The sequence below is a fragment of the Papilio machaon genome, chromosome 22 (assembly GCF_912999745.1).
Source record: "Papilio machaon chromosome 22, ilPapMach1.1, whole genome shotgun sequence".
Lineage (NCBI taxonomy): Eukaryota > Metazoa > Arthropoda > Insecta > Lepidoptera > Papilionidae > Papilio > Papilio machaon.
Window position 1 is genome coordinate 2,616,894 of NC_060007.1, and position 16,261 is coordinate 2,633,154.

General features: G+C 32.2%; 1 protein-coding gene and 2 non-coding genes across 5 annotated transcripts in view; all 3 read right to left on the reverse strand.

Moving 5' to 3' along the window:
• Positions 1 to 1,709: 1,709 nt before the first annotated feature.
• Positions 1,710 to 16,261, reverse strand: part of LOC106712553 (torso-like protein) — a 37,426-nt gene continuing 22,874 nt past the window's right edge. The window contains exons 2-7 of one of the 3 annotated variants that reach the window (XM_014505152.2): positions 5,725 to 5,849; positions 5,103 to 5,327; positions 4,730 to 4,852; positions 4,303 to 4,477; positions 3,393 to 3,527; positions 1,710 to 2,009 (exon numbers count right to left, since the gene is read on the reverse strand). In XM_014505152.2, coding sequence (XP_014360638.2) covers positions 1,749 to 2,009; positions 3,393 to 3,527; positions 4,303 to 4,477; positions 4,730 to 4,852; positions 5,103 to 5,327; positions 5,725 to 5,831 — 1,026 coding nt within the window. In that variant the 5' untranslated portion in view covers positions 5,832 to 5,849 and the 3' untranslated portion in view covers positions 1,710 to 1,748. Of the gene's footprint in view, positions 2,010 to 2,481; positions 2,617 to 3,392; positions 3,528 to 4,302; positions 4,478 to 4,729; positions 4,853 to 5,102; positions 5,328 to 5,724; positions 5,854 to 16,261 lie in introns of those variants that run through there. The other 2 variants (XM_045683487.1, XM_045683486.1) reach the window with 2 other exon arrangements.
• On the reverse strand, positions 5,940 to 6,011 carry Trnad-guc. The gene has a single exon. It is a non-coding gene; the product is annotated as a tRNA-Asp (tRNA).
• Positions 6,261 to 6,378, reverse strand: Trnal-caa. Its single transcript has 2 exons — positions 6,341 to 6,378; positions 6,261 to 6,305 (listed from the first exon to the last, which is right to left on the reverse strand). It is a non-coding gene; the product is annotated as a tRNA-Leu (tRNA).

Genomic DNA, 16,261 nt, shown 5'->3' on the forward strand with positions numbered 1-16,261 from the left:
TTTAGCAACACAACAGGTATGTGACGAGACAATGACGTTACAACATGGAGGAAACCGTCAGTTTTTGAAAGGTTGAATGACACGATATCTGACTGGCACGCAAAAGTTTACTTTTGTGATAAAATATGTCTATGTTTCAGACAACGGCCTCGTTTGTTTTTTGGCGTCATCATTTTTGATAATTTTTAAGCATACGATATAGGTTTAGGAGTGCGGTTAAATGTGAATTTTGAATAAAGTAAATAATACAATTGTTTAATCACAAAACAAATTTATTTCATCTAAAACATGTTCCCTCAAAATATTTACACTGAATACATTCATATCATATTAATCTGCTAAATAAATGCATCTATTAATTTTGATCACGCAAAATTCTATACGAATTTATTAAATATTCACTATCCATTATTTGCACATGTTAAAGATATAAAAGTAGATAAAATAATAATAAATTTATTGTCTTTTTCAATTAATAATGAGATTCATTCATCAGCATGTTTAAAAACACTTAATTCTTGGACTTAGATTATTTCATAGCTAAACTTTTTGGTGCACTGTACACCGCGCTGCTGACGTCATTTTGCTGAGGTCTTATGTTATTTTAGCTCGAATTATAAGTTGTACAATATTAATTTTAATCGGAAAATAATGAATATGTTAGTTCAAGTCTACTATTGAATTGAAATGATAGCTAATTGATAACGCTTCGTAGGGGTGAAGGAAAAAGTTTTGGAGTGGATGTCGAAAAAGAGAAAAAAATGGGCGAAGGTCGTCGTTAAATCAGCTATTTTTATTTCCGTTATATTAATTATTTAGTCAATCAGTTATAAAGGTCTGATAATTGTTTGAGAATGACGATATAATTTAATTTTTAATATTAGGCCGAGATAGAAAAATTTCGCTATTTAACAAAAATATGCAAAATCGGATGTTCATAAAGTTTATTATTTCATGTTGTATACATGATAGGTATTTATTAATTTTAATTATAAGTGGTCACAATAAGGCACCGATTTATTATTTACAAAGCTTTTATCTAAAACTAAACAATAAGTAGATATTTCACTGTTCATCTTAAATATAGGGACGATCACATTTTTGCACTACTATAATTAAAAAAAAAAACTTCAACACTTGTAACCTAACTGGTAAATAGAAAAGGTCTTGCTTTTTTTTCATCGCTACGCTTAAAACAACCTAAATAATCCGATAAGATCCGATCCGATTTGAAAACAGATATTTTTCTCATCAATACAAAAATTATGCCATGCAGGTTTAAAGTTCAAACGCAGCATAAAAGTAAGTGTCTTTAACTATTTGATGTAATTATGATTTCATTAAGAAACATTCACAATACTAAAAATTGACACAATTATTTTAAAACATTCATAATTATTAAATAAAACAATATTAAATAAATACAATTGGTTATTTCGATAATGGTATACAATCATGAATTAATTAAATTAAATTTATGGCTCACATATTTATGAAATTATAATCGTGAATAAACTAACATCGGTCGAATATTACAAGAACATTTTACAAACTGGTAATTTTATTATCATTGATACATATTTAATTTTATATGTTAGTAAATAATCAAATTGTCGTTTTATTCAATAAATATATCTAAAATTCATTTAACTTTCGATAGAAAAATAAAATTTTTCTTAAAAAAATATAGTACAAACATTTTTGGACTCGCAAAAAGGTTATTAAACTATTAATAATATGATCGTGTATCACATGTTGCTTTCCCATAGTTTTAAATAATTATCTATCACTTCTTCAAACCACTGTTTCTTCTTCACGTCTTTAAAAGCTGGTGATAATGTCTTTAATTCTAATTGTAATAGTGCTTCGTTCCCTAGGAGGGTGTCAAGATTTCTTAACAATGTTGGCTCCCCGTGCAGTTTCAACAAACTGGGGTATGAGAATATGTAGTAGTGGACTCGAAGACGCTTCATAGCCCAACTTTCAACTGTTTTGTTACCACTCGCCACCTGTTGAAATAAAAGGAGTTTATAAATGCACTTATTAATGTAATATAGGACCAAAATTGTAACAATTATTTTGCAATTTAAAGAAAGAGGTACCGAAATAGTTTTAAACAATTACGACGACTGTAAAATATACCAAATTTGGTATTGAAAATTACTATCTTATCTAATTTTTTAAATATTATCTTAAAAAAAAGAAAGGAATAAATATTTTTTAGAACTGTAAGAAATGTGGGATAGATATTTTATAAAGAAATTTGCTAATGGACCTATATTACTGTAAATATAAATTATATTGAGGTAATGTGTTAGCGCCAGTAATAAGAGGAGACAGAAAATATGAAATGACGATGAATAATGACCATGAAAATGAAAAATAATGATTATAAGATTTTCAAACAACCATGCGTTAAATAAAAATTGGCGGGAACTATCATGTCCGTGTCACTTTGACATTTTAATATGTACTTGTTACCTTTATTTGGCCGATATGTTTAGCATGCCATGGCGAGAAGTATCCCTCTAATTCCTTGGCAGTAATATCAGCAACTCCTTTGCTTTTTAATCTTTCTTTGATCATGGAGTATGCGGTTCTAGAGAATACAAATACCTGGAGGTGAGAGCAGACACAATTTTCACATTTTTACATTAAGTTTTTTTAAATTGGCCTGCGCGGGAATGTACTCTGTTTTTTTATTGCGTGATCAAAATTTGGATCGAAATAAATTCCTCTAGTAAATTAAATGTTTACTACTTTATGTTATATCATTTTTTTATATTGCATCGGGAAAATTGGTTCGACTGGAAGTTATTAAATTGTTTTTAATTAATCTATTACTGTATAATCTTTCTAGTAGAGATAAAATATATTAAATTCAATATATTATGCAATTTTTGAATAACAATTCAATTGTTATTAAAGAAATATCTTGATGAAAACCTTTTTTTTTAAATATTGATTATTGATCTTTAGTCTTAATTAAAGATTTTATAAATAGAGTTTTAACTGCAGATGATTTATAGATGATTCGTAATGCACATGCTTGAAATTATGAATCCATGGTAAGAAGTAGAAAAAAAAGGATGCAATGCGACGATATGTTTGATGCAATTATGACATGCCTTTGAAACAGATTGACATGCGTTCTGAATGATTCGATATTATGTGGCCTGCTTCTAATGCGATTCAACTGCTTAAATAAATTACTTAATAATAAAGCCTTTAAAATTGTAAAAAAAAATATTCAATTTGAAAACCTTTAGGACAATCAACAACAATTTGAATGACTTATTTTTTACCATCAATGAAAACTCGGTAAATTCCAAAATAATGGCAGTTAATAAAAACAACTGTTGAAGCAGGCCACGTGACAGTTCGATCCAAACCTTGACCGCGCCCACGTGCTCGGCAAAGAAGGGTGAGAAGAAGTTGTTCATCTCACTGGACGGTATGTCTTTGACACCTTGCGACTTGACGCGCTCCTTTATCCTCGAGTACACTCCGCGAGAGAACACAAAAACCTAAACAAGTTCATATAAATATAAAATAAACATACATTGCATATTTACAGTCTACGGAAGTCCTCAACCTCTATCTAGCCTTAGTAGAGGTTAGGGGTTTCATTAGACATGAGCTATCCAACAACTTTGTTAGGAAACGATTGGCTATTCTTTGTTTATGTTCGTTGAAGAGCAATTGTATGGTACATTATTTGTACGCGTACATATATTACGTTATATTTTTTTGTTTAAGAACGTGCCACCGGTTAATATTAATAAATGATTGATTCTGAATAAAACATAGAAAAAGAACTTTTAAATAATCAACTTTATCGGATTGTTTAGAAAACTCAGTGCGTTTCTGTTCCATTCAATATCACGTTTCGAGCCGTTCCACGTGACAAAGCACGTTGTAAGAAGTAAAATATTATTTTCCTGATGATTCAAACGTGTTTCTTTAAACGTGTCGATGAGTCCCTTTTAGCAAAATTTTTATATAATATTTGTCCAATAAAGTTATCTTAGCAGCTTGACGGAACTACGCGATACTGCACGACTGCCGTGGTCAGATGTCCTAGGTAATAGGGATCTATTGAATGTTCGTCTTAAAGCATTTTACGTCTTGAAATTTTCTAAAGTAGTGGACCCCAAAGTTGATAGGGCCCATCTTAATAAAATTTCCGAATTCAGGAATCATCTTTTAGCCGTTTTAGGTTTGGGTCGTTTAGTTATATAGTGTTGTCGGATATTAAGGTTTTTTATAATTTGGTATTAAAATAATAACACATTTTCTTACCTGATACAAAGAGTTACCAGTGATGTAAGATGCGATGTAATGCGAGCCGTACTTCCTGATGAAGTCTGCGATGGACACGGTATCGCCTATAGGGGACTCCTGAATCGCGTCGTAAACAACGTCCTCCACGCCAATTGTCGATGGTAACTCGCTTAGTTTTGCTGTCTCACGGAACCTGAAAATGGAATACATCGAATCTAAAAGAAGTATATAATACTCTTTTACTATCAATTTACTGGAAATTGGTTTCTAAACGTGTAAAGACACGCTCAGTAACCAAGCTTAAGCGGTAGTATATTGTTTAAAATAGCCATACTAAGATATTGCTTTGCCATCAGATAGGATTATAGGGAGTATTAACTTTTGGAAAAAGTGCTTTAACTATTAAAAATATTTGAGAGTTTAATTTTTGTAATAAAAATGTTACCTGGATACCCTGACGAGTACGTAACAATGATCTCCGGTGATGAATGAAGAGTTGATGCCTAAGTTCCGGGCCATGATGTCAGTGGGCCAGCCCGCAGTGAAAGCCCGCCACGGTCGCTCCAACCTGAAGTTACAGATAGTCGCAGGTCACAAATTGTTCAAAATAATTCAGACTTTTGACAGATACACATCTTAAAGTTGTAATTTTAATTCATAAAATTATTTGGCACAAGTAAATATACTTAATATCTGGTCAAATAAGACACTGACATGACAATTCTACTTTCATTTGTGACGTAATTCCTTTCCCCATTCCCTGATCTATTTCAAATCTGACTTGAAATTCTTCAGATAAGACAATGTTTATATCTTACCTTTCAAAACTAAAATCTCTAAAATACGCCTGTAAGAGCTGCTTCAAGTTATCGCAGAACTCCATGTGGAAGTCGCCATCGAACAATGTTTTCGGCTGACGAGGAGCGGGCGCGAGGGTGAAACGCTCCACATCTCTAAACACGCTAACCGTAGGCTCCCGGAACACCCAGCCATCGGTGTCATTACGTGGCACGACGCGCATGCAGATGCTGAGGTATCCATACCTGTGGATAGAGTAGAGTCGACTTTTATTAGCGTCCTTTTCGTGCTGGAGGATTTTTATCGCCTCTCTACCTCACCACTTAACATCAGATTGAATTGTAGTCAAACGCCAGTTTATTCGATGAAAAAAAATCTAGGTTGTCTAAATTTATAGATTATCTGATGTTCAGATGGTTTATCACATAGTGACGTATACCCATTAATTCAGACAATCACATTATTTTTGATAATCTTTAGTCACTGCCGTACTTAGAGTCAAGAAGTGGTTATTGAGTGAGACCCTTAGCGTGAAATCCACGGTAAGGCAGTTTAAGTAACCATTAATTGATACGCGGGTGCGGTCTATCATCTAGAGATGTATTTCACTCGGAGTGATAATGTACTCTTCTGTTTGCTCACCTCATGAATATGTTGATGGCCTTCCCGACGCCCAGCTCGGAGTCGAGTGTGGTGGCGGCGCGGCACAGTGCTACCGCCAGCAGCAGCACTGTGGCCTCACGCACCATCACACCGACGCTACCGGCCTGGAACAATGAAAAAAAATTATAACATTAATTCTTAATTGGCATTTTAAAAGTGATATTCACATGTTAAGAAAATATGATCAAAAAAGTCTCCCCGGCGGGGAATCGAACCCCGGTCTCCCGCGTGACAGGCGGGGATACTTACCACTATACTACCGAGGACTCCACATAGGAATGTAAATTTATTCTATGAATTTTTTTTTTCACCCAAAATATTAACATAGTATAGTTATCTAAATACATAAACGTATTAATAAAATTGGAGTGTTTGTAACATCGAAAAAACATGATGTATTTGCGTAGTTAATAAAAAAAAAACAATTTCAAATAATTTGTTTAGTCAAACAAACAAAAAATCAACTTAAGAATTTTTAAACAAAAACAAAAGTTAATTTTGTTTTCAAAAAGTTTTGTCAGAAGTGGGATTCGAACCCACGCCCTCAGAGAGGACCAGAACGCACATCAAACCTGTTAACAACAAGCAAGGTAACCTTGAGTCTGGCGCCTTAGACCGCTCGGCCATCCTGACATATACGAGTACCGTCAAAATTACCGATAACATTTAACGCACATGTACATTAACCTTTTCATAACTAGATGGCGCTACGTGTTTTATCAAAAGCACGATTGCAATTACTACTTCCATTCAGCTATAAATAATTTTTTGTGAAAAAATTATTTGATGTTTATTTCGGAATTGGTAAACACGATTAATAGTTATCTTTGTATTACAATTTGTTTTTACAGGTTTGCTTTAGGTATCGTTTCTTTTATAAAAACAACGGCACCCTAGGTTTCTGAGAACAAAATTTCCGTTTAAAACATATTGTTATCTCTGTTTTGTCAAAGATATTGCTAGAGATGACAATATGAGATTTTGGTCTCAGAAATCCACGGTTATTTACTTTCTTTACAAATGTTATAGCATTATTTAACAGTTGATTGGTGAACTGAATACCAGTTATATAACAATTATGCGGCGCATGTCTTTTCACGAATGACCGAACTTAATAGAGTGATCTGTCATGGACCAAAGGTTTATACATGTAAGATAAAATTTATCGACCATTTCGGGCAAACCTACTTACCCATTTCTTATGTAACAATAACAAATGACGTCATTTTATATAGTGTGTTTACATATGTTATAAAGTTCTTTATAAAAATTCTAATCTTTTTGATAAAATTGTAGGCTAATGATATTCAGAAATTTTGCCATATGCTCAATATTTTGACAACAGATGGCAGGCTAAAAGTGAGCAGAATACACTACTTTATGTTCATGTTACCGTCAAAGCCATTAATGCCTAATTATTCACACTGACCGTGACATATACATTTCATATTCCATTACTCATATAATTAAAAGTAATTTTATTATTTTGAATAGCTGAGTTTTACTTCAAGGCTTATAGAAGACGGCTGTTTTACTGTCTTGTGTTTTGGCTTAATTGGCTGGTCATAAGAGTTGTCACAGCTTAATTCGAATAAATATTTTAATTAGATGTACGTACAGATGATTTTTTATGCAAAATTCTAAATTTATGGCCATGAATAAAAAATGTGAATGTAGAATGGAATTTTTTTTCTTGTCGGAGGTCATCGACCATAGACCTTATCTCATCACATTAAAACACATTTTTAAATCATTCTTAAATAGTTAATTCTGATCTTGAATACAAAACAAGTTGTTAGCTTCAAAAGGTAATCAATTACGTAAGGGTATAAGAAGATTGATCCTTGGCCTGGATACTCGTTACAACTGAATTATACCAATTGTCTTCAACAAATTGCATTTGAGTGTAATTTACGCGGCGTCATTCGAACACGATACGGCGGGTATCGTTTGGATATGGTTATTACAAATATTTAATTTGAAACCAGTACAGTTAGGAATAATGCCTGATTTTTATCATGCCAGTAGAATTGGATAGCAGCTCCCCCCCCCCCTTCCTGGCGATGTAAATGTATGCCAGCACTGATTATGCGTGCTACTGTCCTGCTGTACTGGCATAATGTAAACCAGGAATCATTTCCTAAATATTTTCCCCGTTTCTGTTAAATGATATTTGACACTCATGGTCCATTTAGATCGAAAACTTTTAATTGCAACACACAATGGTTCAATCGTAAGTGAGATGCGAATTTAATTTTTCAGTTGTACATGTTTCTTTACTTTTGACCAACTATCTACCCTTTTTATACGGTTTTTTTTTAGTGAAAAATATGATTTGCGGTCTACAACTCACATATTGAATTATTTTGTTTCATACATCTTTGTCAGTTCCGTATTAATTAATTATATTTTATGCTATCCTTTACGCTACCTTGTCTCAAACTTCTTAAACTATGAATTTGATGTCCAATCGCCGATTGCTAAGCAATACCATTGAAAACAGATTGGTAATTATTTCTGCTTATACAAAACAAATGCCAACCGTCTACTATAAGCGATTAAAACTTTAATACACAGTAATTAATATGGACTCGTTTGGATTTGGAGTGCACTTGAATTTGCTCTCGAGATTGAAATGTTGCAACGACCCATTAGTAAGTTACCAGAAATAATTCTTGAATGATAAACTGCAAACAATCAAGTCAGGCAAAAGCTAAGAGATTCGTATGTCAAATGAAAATGATTTAGGCCAAGATTAGTTATTTGGCTTCTATTTGTGACTTCCATTTATTCATGATAAAAAGTTATCTAATTTTTAAGCTGTGGTATTACCTCGCACGTATTGATCGATCAATCAAGATTGTCTAACCGTTTGCAATAGACAGAAACTCTGCCAGAATTGTACAATTTCTTTTAAAGGATCCGATGTATTTTAGCCTTAGATTTAAAAAGAAGCATGAACTATTACAGTGAGCCTAGTACGTATATTTGCGACAAGCATCGTCATCGTCAATTATGTCAAAATTAGTATGAATTTTTTGGTGCTGTTTTTTTTTTGCTTCGTCCGATGGCACAAATTTTAATAAAAAATTTGTCGATGATACGATGGCGATTGTCACAAATATTCGTGCTTAGCCACTGAAGTATTATTTTTGTGATGTTTCTTCAACAATGGAGTTACGGATGAAACTTGTTTTAATAAAAAAGGCTAAAGTATTAATATGGGATGGCTGTGCAGTGTGGCAGTAAGGCATAGCGCTTCATTACTTAAGACGGGTGAGCTGTATTTATAGAACACGGAATGACACGCAACTCCTGCACATCAAATGTACTGTGTGCAAAAACATGTTTATATTAAATTCGTGTTTAATAGGAAAATGGGGTAACTTATAATTAGAGTAATTCAGTAAAACATATGTGTGATATAGGTAGGCTGTTTTATAGTATGTTTCGATAATTTCAACGAAAAGGAAAAAGTTGCTATAACCGTGTAAAAATAATAATTTCCTCGTTTAGTGATCTTGTTAACAATACTAAAATGATATTCAAATGTATCAATAAAATTTGTATGATTTTTTAAAATATTAAGTGGTTAAAAGAGATCTGAAAGAACACATTTTAATTTTTATAGTAATAATAATTTCTTATTAACTTATGTGTCTGACTGTACAAAAGGCTCGCCGGATTTCACGCATTAGCGTTTAACTCTTAATTGGATCCCAAGTAAACATGGTGACTTCAAAGAGGATAAAAATAATCATAATCGTGCCCGAACACAAATCACCACTTTGTTTTTTTTTGTACTAGGTGTTTTAAAATCGTCGTGTTTTCGTGGTTTTAAAGTACAATAAATTGATGTAATGCAAAATACATAGATTATGCTTTTGTTTTCTTGCTTAAATTATATTTATTACTTTAAATAATATTGACGAAGCCCTATTGATCTTAGTAGACCAAATTAGTGTTCATTATCAGTTTGTTTCTTCCACTAATTATAATATTAAAGCATGAAAAATTAATTTCGGACATCAACCGTGTTTCGTGTCTTTTGCTAAGTACCATTTGTTGATACTTGACATATAATATGTCTTGGGATGGAAAAATGCATATTTAGTTTTATATTTCAAGCTTATTTAGTTTCACCTATCTCGATGTTTATAATCAAATCTTGCAAATTAAATCTGATTGAGCTGGATATGAGCATATGTAAATCGGGCGACACTTTAATATGGCGCTGATCTGATCCATCAGGAGCTGAAAGGAAAACTTCGCAATGAAATGACACAACCTCTTTGAGTTCGGACTCCTTTAAATCATCTTGAATCAATTTCTCTTTTTAATATTATTTTAACAAACAGAAACATATTGAAAGCTTGTTTTTAAAAAGTTTTTTTTTTATTTTAAATTATTTCACAAACAAAAAAAAAATTAATAAAATTTAAAATATTCATAGACTTGTAAAATACTTTGAAAATTAGTCGCAATTTATTAAAAAAAAAGTTTCTACTATAATGGTATGTTTTTTAATTTAGAACCTACAATGATAATCAGATTAATCGAAATTGAGAAGGACCATTGAGTTCATTTACTAAATACATCTTGAAGAATCATTTGTATGATAGGAAAAAGGCTACTTCATTGTATTAAAGGCTATGGTAGCACTTTCTTTCTTGTATTCTTTTGCAAAACATAGCAAGTTCTTTCAACTGCAACGATATGATTTTAACTTTGTATTTGTTTATCCATTCGCTATATATAGATATTTCCATATCCTTTATTTAGAAATCATAGCTAATACTATTTTATCACAATATTTATAAGTAATTACAAATATTAGTTGTTAATAAAGAAATTATAATAACTCCGACATTTCAAACATTGCGAGAAAAAAAATAGGTATTTTCGGTAATGCGTTTGTTAGGTAAACAAATTCTTCCTTTACAATATTAGTAAATAGTATTAGAATATAGAATGATCAGTGAATAAAGTCGGCTTGATGAGGTCTGGTTGTGAATTATAATTACTCAATACAGTCACGTGATTAGACTGTTGCCGTGCGATTTGTGTCAGTACTTTGTGTTTAGATAATGCCGGTAATAAGACAGAAATGCGGGTGATACGATTGAGAACAAATACACGTTTAAAAATACATGAAAAAGCTGTTGTCATTATTGTAATGAAAATAAATTTTTATTTTTTAATTTAATTTTAATTTAATTTTAATGAGTTTAATTACTTTATTGATGTTTAAAACATTTGGAGGTTAAATACAAAAAAAAGATGTTTTATACGTTATGGCTACAAATGATCTAATACGTTAACTAAATTTAGATTATAAAAATCTTGTAAGACTGTGTGCGTCCGCTTGACTCACGTTTATTTCCTGTTAATGCTAAATTGTAGGTGAATGTCTCTAAGCTTAGAACGACAATGAACTAACCATTATTTTGTATCAAACGAATTTATCTACTTGTGGTTCATAAGTTATTAGTACGTACTTTATTATAAAACTTAAAAAAAAATACAGCACGTTATTGACAAGTTTTCTTGGAAAACATACAGTTTTCTTTACTTATGAGAAAACTTAAGTATAGTTTATACTTTTTATTATTGTTGAACAGGACTTAACATTTTATCACAAAAACACATTCGATATAAATAATATATGTATTTATCTTATATCAATGCATAAGGACAATACAAACATATATGCAAATGCCTAAGCCAAAGGTATTATCGGTCGTCGTCTGACTGCGGTCGTGGCTCATAGATGTTGCGAAGTCATCGTAAAGTGGAACAAACGAGAGTAGAACAGGTTCGATTTTTTGTTTTGTTTACTTTACACCTCAGAGAATTATCAGGTCATTATACAAGATGTTGCCTACTTCGCTTTATTGTCACAATTTTAAAGTTTTTTTAACGTCTATTTAAATAGAACACTATAAAATGTTCGATTAAAAAAGTTATTTATTTAACGACTTGCATACGCTTTAAAGAAATTTAATTTTATCAATGAAACCTGTAGGACATAAACACTATATTTTACGTAATAAAGAAATATACTGCTGCACTAAGATACGTTTTTTGGTTACTATATTCAACCCTTATTATTTCTTTAGCCAGAAATCTTTTATAATAGTATTATTTGTTCCATTCCTACTAATCTAGGCTTGTGATAGGGTATGGTTTACAATAGACGGGAATCGACCCTCGACCTTGTGATAGGAAATATCGTACCCCTAATCATTAGCCTATTTTAACGCTAAGGGATGTATTATGTAAGCATTTAACGATTTAGGGTGGTAGTAATTGTTATTTTCTCCTTTCATGTGCAATGCGGTGTAATAGTTTTATGTAACGTACGTAGATTCAGGCAAGTTTACAATTAGTAGAAAATAAATTAGTCACTTGTGTGGCACATTTCCATGAACTTCGAATTGTCCTATCATGTTCAGAACTGCACTTTCATAGAATGCTGACATAAATACTACCTAATACTACTTTCAATAAATAGTCATGGTGGACAGATTATAGAGTGTACAGTAATGTCACAAGACATTACCTACTTTCAGCTCTGACATTATGTCAACATTAGCCATTTTCAGTTTCAACTGAATAGTTATAACTATACAGTATTACTGTACAGTTACAACTGAAGGTTACAACTAGGAAAAACTGAGAAATGTACAGTATAACTGACAGTACAGTTAAAAATATAGTTTAACCTAATACTTACTTACTATATAGCGCTTCATTTGCTTTGGTATAATATATAGCTACCGTGGATTCCTATAGGATTAGTCTAGATAGTGTTTAAGGAATTCTGACACACAATAGACCATAGCAAATGTCATGATTTGGTCATATGCCGCGCCTTGTCACGACACAATTGTACCCGGAATGGATAACTACCCACGCGGGATGTTTAGGTAAATATATTAGACATGCATAGATTAACTTGTTTTATGGTTAAATGTGATTAATAAATAGAACACTACGATTTTAAGTGACAGTAATACGTAATAGCAAGATTAGGAAATCGTATGAATCTGTGAGTGTATATTTCTTATCAAGTATCTTGGCGGCCCAAGGACTGGGCAGTGCCCTCCCCCTAGACCTAGATATATTTTATATCAGAATAGTCACAAAAAAGTAATTTCCAGAACAAAATCCAGCATATATAGAATAGATTGCTATACTATATTAATATTTATGAATCTTAGATTCAAAGCGCGTAGACACAACACTAGTTCACAGTTAAAACGTCGCGTTCCCACGATTGAGGCAACCCGAGATTACAAGTTTCTCAATGTTTATAAACAAGTGTTAGATAACGAGAATGTTAAAGTAAGCTAAAAATGATAACAACACAGCGAATATCGTCGAAGGAGGTAACTCGATATTGTTTTGATTTGTGGACCCCGAGCTACGAATCGTGCGGTTCGATGATTGTTAACGGAAACAATGGGACATTGGAATCGTGTCCTAGGACATGGAGTATACTTTAAACACACGTGATCAAGATAAACTTATAGCGATGAGAAATGCATAATCGACAAGCATTTACGCCTAGATTTATTTATATAAATGGTGTGTGAAAGCTGTACCAGGATTTCATAAAATAGGAACTCGTAATCTCAGATGACCACTCTAGATTTATCGGACGTGACAGTTATTTTATTAACAATAATCGTTTAAAGTTGTAGCCAATTAGTACTAGTGAATAGACGAACTTGAGGTCGCTTTGTACATATTAATTTTGTCGTTATCAGTCTCACTAGGAAAATACGGCAGTCATAACAAAGTTCAAAGACGGTTCTTTTCGGAACGGACGGTCTTTTTCTTGGAGGCGGCCATCTCATTCTAGTAAATAGACTATGATTTTCGTTATTGACGTTTGTTTACAACGCTTAGAATTTGATTTGGAACAGTCTTTGTTTCCTTGTTCGTCTATCCTAATCGGGATAAAGGTTGATAGTTTATTTATTCATACAGCAGCTAACGTCCTGCGGATGCCCAGTTCCTTTTGTTGGCAGTCTTACAGCAGTTCGTAACTGTTCTTGCGGGTCACTGGCCGCGACTTGATCGTTTGTATCCTATTATGACCTAAGTCACATGACTTAGGTCATTGTTACATAACAACAGGATTTGGAAATAAGTTTCCATAAAGTTGTACTAATATACTTATTTTGCTAAAGCTTATTATTTATCATTGCAATTAGCAAAATAGTAGGTTAATAATAAAATTTTGTCTTTAATTCCTCATATCTTATGAATTTAGAAAGTTAAAAATTAATAGTATTTCTCTTTATCTGTTTTCAATATTAAAACACTGTGCATATGACAGTTCTGTCATTTTCCATTCAGTAAAAACTTGTTCATATGTAAGCAGAAAGTTCGAGTCGTCCATTCAAGAATTAACAACGATCGTCAATATTACGTAGTGAATTATTGATATAGAGTTATTGTGCTGTTTGTGTATGAGTGTATCAGGTCATTAGAACGTGGTGCGTTACGAACTAAATACTAATCGGACCGTGTTATCTATTTGAGTCAAATGTCATCTTACAAACGTGTCTTTTATTGCATTCCCATGCACTCTTCCTATAACAACAATTGTAACCATATTTTTTTACTTATATTATCAGAGCTGGGCATTAACTCGTTAATCGTTAATTAACGAAGTTAACATTTTGCTTAACGGATTAATTTTTAAGTTAACTTCAAAAAGTGTTAACGCTTTTGTTAACTTCCGTTAAACTCAACTTCCGTTAATAAAAGTCCATTAATCGTTAAATTAGAAACTTGGAGACGTGCTGCCATTATGTTTAAATTACGTGCCACGCCACTCTCGTAAGTTCAGCTATGTTGGGCGACTGTCGGCGACTCGAATGGTGAACGCACGAATTCATAATTGATATATGTGAAGTTCACGTGCAAGTGTGATGCTGATGATGATCAGAGCGTCCGGGAAAGATGTGACCAACAGTACAAAATCAAAAGAAGGTTCGAAATAGTATATTTCATTACGAGTATATAAAAGCAGGAGTTTGTAATAGCCCACATTCCGAACGCTCTTCGTCCCTGCAATACGCCACTTTTTGAGCAACTGTATTAAAACACTTATTTACTCGTGCTTTTTCTTTAGCTTTTCCAAACTCGTGCGTTCTCTTTCCCAACTGTCAAAATAATGTCTATTAAAAAGAAAAAAACCAACCACGAAGTTTTTACAAAAAAAAAAAAAATGATTGAAGTTTTTATGATTCATGCAAATGTTTCTAAAAAGAAGCTCCTAATTTGTTGCAATATCAGATTTAATGATTTGATTCGATGAATTAGGTTAGGTATCATTTTATTTCTTCTCATTAAATTTAATTTTCATTTCATATCAATAAAAATAATCTACTGAAGACTTGGCCGTTTGGGCATAGTTCCCTTTGCCTACCCAGAATGGGTGAATAAAACAAAAAAATCTCTGTATTCTTTTACGGTTGGCGCCATTTTTCAAACATTTTAGTTAGTTGAGTTTATTGTGTTTTTATTATTTTATTAAATTGCTTCATTTTTTCGCAACTGTATTAAAAATAGTTGTTTAGTACACGTGCGAAACTGTCATTACAATTTGTTCCAACTGTCAACCCTCACCTTCGGCTGCGGCACCTCGGCTCGGGTAGACATTTGTCGGAACTCTTTGCAATGACAGGCTTTCCGCACTCGTAATGAAATATACTATAATGCATTCATACTTGTCTCTAATACTAATGTGTTATAGAATGTATAGTCAAATTACTACAATTTTAAACAAGTGTCGCCACAGTAAGTGTGAAATTAGTATGTTTAATTTTGTTATGGTTAACTGTTAACGATTAACTTTAACTTGCGTTAAATTTTCGAAAATTTAACGCTTTAACGATTAACGAAGTTAATTTTTTAATTAACGAATTAACGATTAACGAAGTTAACTTTTCGATTAACTGTGCCCACCTGTGTATATTATAAATCGTCTTATAGCGAAAAGTAGGAACAGAAAAATCAGTAAAATTTTTATTTAAGAAAAGAATAAGGATCCTAAACTATTTTGAGTTATTTTTTTCATTTTATAATTACCTAGCTTATGCCGAGCAGAGTTAAAAAAATAACTTAATCAGTAGCGTATGTGTTCTTCCACATCTACGCCTAATTTCTCCGAGATCTGTTAAGCCGGTGTGGAGATACCTTTTAACAAACATCCATCTAAATTTTCGCATTTATAATATTAGCAAGATAGTAAATTTATATATATTGTGTCAATTGAATTAGATTTGACGTGTTTGTTTTGTAAACTTGTTTTTAAGTTTTATTAGGTTGATTTACTGTGCATAATACTATTACGAAATAAAGCTTACTGGCTTTGGTTAAAGTGTAGACAAAACTAGAACAGATATTCGAATAACTAATGGATTGACTATGGTATTTTGAATTGTAATAAATCTTACAGTATTATTTCAAACGCCACATTAGAATGATTGAAGACGAT